General features: G+C 49.8%; 1 protein-coding gene across 1 annotated transcript in view; it reads left to right on the top strand.

The window, feature by feature from the left end:
• Positions 1-2832, top strand: part of NADSYN1 (NAD synthetase 1) — a 43977-nt gene extending 41145 nt beyond the window's left edge. Inside the window, exons 20-21 of the mRNA XM_006860815.1 lie at positions 1665-1841; positions 2782-2832. Of these exons, the coding sequence (XP_006860877.1) occupies positions 1665-1841; positions 2782-2832 (228 nt within the window). The remainder of the gene's footprint in view (positions 1-1664; positions 1842-2781) is intronic.
• The last annotated feature ends 284 nt before the right edge of the window (positions 2833-3116 follow it).

The following is a 3116-nucleotide window of genomic DNA, read 5'->3' as shown; positions in this document are numbered from 1 at the left end:
CAGGGTTCTCAGTGGATGATGTTTCATAAGTAGATCCCATTCATGGTGCCCCATGTGGTTAGAGTAGAACTGTGCCCACAGGGTTCTCAGTGGATTGCCAGTTCTTTCCTTGTTGGCATCTCAAGGTGGATTTGAGTCTCCCACCTTTCAGGTAGCAGCCAGGATTCCTCACCCAGATAGTAAAACATCAGAAAGCTCTCTCTCCTGTGTTTGATGGTTTATCAATTCAGCAGTGCCAGTTTTACATTCTTCCTTCCGTAGTAGAGACCCCACTTCCTAAATGAGAACTTAACAAGGTGTAAAAATAAAACTTAACTCTAAATCAAGCACCTGTCTCCCCAAATGTTTGGGAATACTGCTGTGCGTATGGTGGTGTTGCTGTTAGATACTATCGAGTCAGTTCTGAATCATAGCGACCCCCCTGTACAGTATGAAACACTGCCCGATCCTGCGTCTTCCTCACACTTGTGTTTGAACCCATTGCTGCTGCCACTGTGTCCGTTGGGGGTCTTCCTCTTTTTCGCTGACACTCCACTTTACCAACTATGATGTCCTTCTCCAGAGACCGGTCCCTCCTGACAACATGGCCTGACCCAAGCCATGGTATTTTCAGTAACCTCATATGAATGCGAAAACTGGACAGTGAATAAGGAAGATCGTAGAAGAATTGATGCCTTTGAGTTGTGGTGTTGGAGGAGAATACTGAAAGTGCCATGGACTGCCAAAAGAACCAATAGATCTGTGTTGGAAGAAGTGCAGCCAGAGTGCTCCTTGGAGGCCAGGATGGCTAAGCTTCGTCTCTCCTACTTTGGACATATTGTCAGGAGGGACCAGTTACTGGAGAAGGATATCATGTTTGGTAAGGTGGAGGGTCAGAGAAAAAGAGGAAGACCCCCAACGAGATGGATCGGCCAGGTGGCATCATTGATGGCATCAAGTGTGGCAGCGGTAGTGAGGTTGGCCCAGGATCGGACCTTGTTTCGTTCTGCTGTGCATGGGGTCGCTATGAGTCGGTTCTGACTCGATGGCACCTGACAACAACAACAACAGGAACTGAATGTTTGGTTGGTTGGTTGTTCGAATTCACCCAGAAGCACCTTGGAAAAAAGACCTGGCAATCTATTGAGAACTCTGTTATTGAAGATGCTAAGGAGCTCTGGTGTGTTCAGTTCTGACCCACATGGGACTGCCTTGAGTTGGAATTGACTTGATGGCAAAGGTGAGGGTTTTTGGTTTCTATCAGATTGTTTTTAGAAGTCATATTCAATATGCCTTTCATATGGAAGAGATTATGTCTCAAATTCTTCCCACCCTCCCCTTTTTCTGAGTATAAGTTTGGAGATCAGATTGTAGCTGTTTACTCACTGTTTGTGGGCCTTGTAAGACTGAAGCGCACAGATAGGAGGCCCCACCAAACAGCTCCCAATGTTCCTGAAGGCATCTTCCTGACGCCTCATTGTGCCCCTGAAAGAGGATTCTGGGGTGCTGAGAGTCTGTGAGCTCACAGTGATGTAGCTCAGTCTTCCCCCAGCCCCACCACTGACATCTGCCCCCTACCTGCAAGGAGGCTTCAATATGGCTTTGGGATGACCAGTTGGCCAGTCCCAGACTCTGCTCTTTGGAACACTGCTCACCTGAACCCTCACACTCTGCTTATCTGCCAGGTTGCTGACAAGGTGAAGCAGTTTTTCAGCAAGTACTCAGCAAACAGACACAAAATGACCACACTCACCCCTGCCTACCATGCTGAGAGCTACAGCCCCGATGACAACAGGTTTGACCTGAGACCGTTTCTGTACCGTACGAGCTGGCCATGGCAATTCCACTGCATTGAGACGGAGGTGAGTGAGTTGTGAGGTGATGCCCCTCTGTTCTCAGTACCTGGAGGGGCTGGCAGCACATTTCACTCCGTCCACTGGACTCCCGCTCACAGTGACCCTTGGGGACAAAACTGCCCCATTGGGTTTCCTGGGCTGTACATCGTCCTAGAAGCAGACAGCCTTATCTTTTTTCTGAAGAGCAGCTGTGGATTTGAACCACTGACCTTGTAACCATTAGCCCAACACTTAACCCGTGGTACCAGCAGCAATCTGCACGTGGGGTTCTTGTTGAACATTTCCTTGCAATTTGGGTGTAACCTGACAGAGCCAATTCATTTCCCATTCAACAATTTTGTTTCCTGACGTCAGTTTCAGCCCCCTCAGTGTAACAGCGTTCCTCCCACTTCCTCCCTGGACCCCCTGTTTCCATTCATCCTTCTTTCCCGCTCACTTCCTGTCTTCTGCATTTTCTTTTGGGGCCCATGCTACCCTGTGGGTCTCCTGTGGTTGTTGGTTCTAAGGAATGTGTTCCTCATGTATGTTATTATTCACGTTACAGACCTGTCTGTTTGGCTACAAGGTGGGTCCCCTGGGGGTGGGTTCAGCCCCAGGTTTCAGGGTGTTCCTCATGGTGTTTCTAAACTGTTCGTGTTTCTACAAAGGAATTCAAAGCGAAAGATCACACTAGCGACTGCTGAGTTGATTTTCGCGCCAGGCGGCAGCGTTGCCCTCCATAGAGTTTTCAAGATTGTGATCTTTTGGAAGCAGATCACCAGGCTTTTCTTCCGAGGTGTCCATGGGTGGCCTCGAACCTGCCACCTTTGGCTTAGCCACCAAGCGTGTTCAGCGTTTGACCACTGGGGCTTTCAGATACTGTTTGAGAACCTGCTCTGTTCATCTCATGTTTGGACCACCTGTTGGCATAGCCAACATGAAGTTTCCCCTGCTGCCCCCTTTCCAGGTCCGACAGCTTGAGGGGAATAAGCAGCAGGACCTGGACGGCGTGGACTGAAACTTCTTCCCTAGACGGGTCCTGGACACGCAGTCTGCATCGAGAGTGGTGGAGACCATTGACTCCTGCGGCAGTTCTTGTGGAACTCTTTCGTTCTGTTTTCTCAAAGAGGTTACAATAAATAAGAGCATCCCTGCCCTCACCCTGGGGTCCTCCTTGAAGCGTCTGCGTGGAATGAAGGCGGAGGGATCAGATCTGTGCGTGTGTGTCTGGGGGGTGGGGGCAGCGTGGGGGTGTCCTGGGCAGAGAGGGAGGGGCTAGAGAATATCTCTCTCCTGGTCCCC

The sequence above is a fragment of the Chrysochloris asiatica genome, unplaced genomic scaffold (assembly GCF_000296735.1).
Source record: "Chrysochloris asiatica unplaced genomic scaffold, ChrAsi1.0 scaffold00040, whole genome shotgun sequence".
NCBI classification, from domain to species: domain Eukaryota; kingdom Metazoa; phylum Chordata; class Mammalia; order Afrosoricida; family Chrysochloridae; genus Chrysochloris; species Chrysochloris asiatica.
This window is presented reverse-complemented; position numbering and strand designations above follow the sequence as displayed.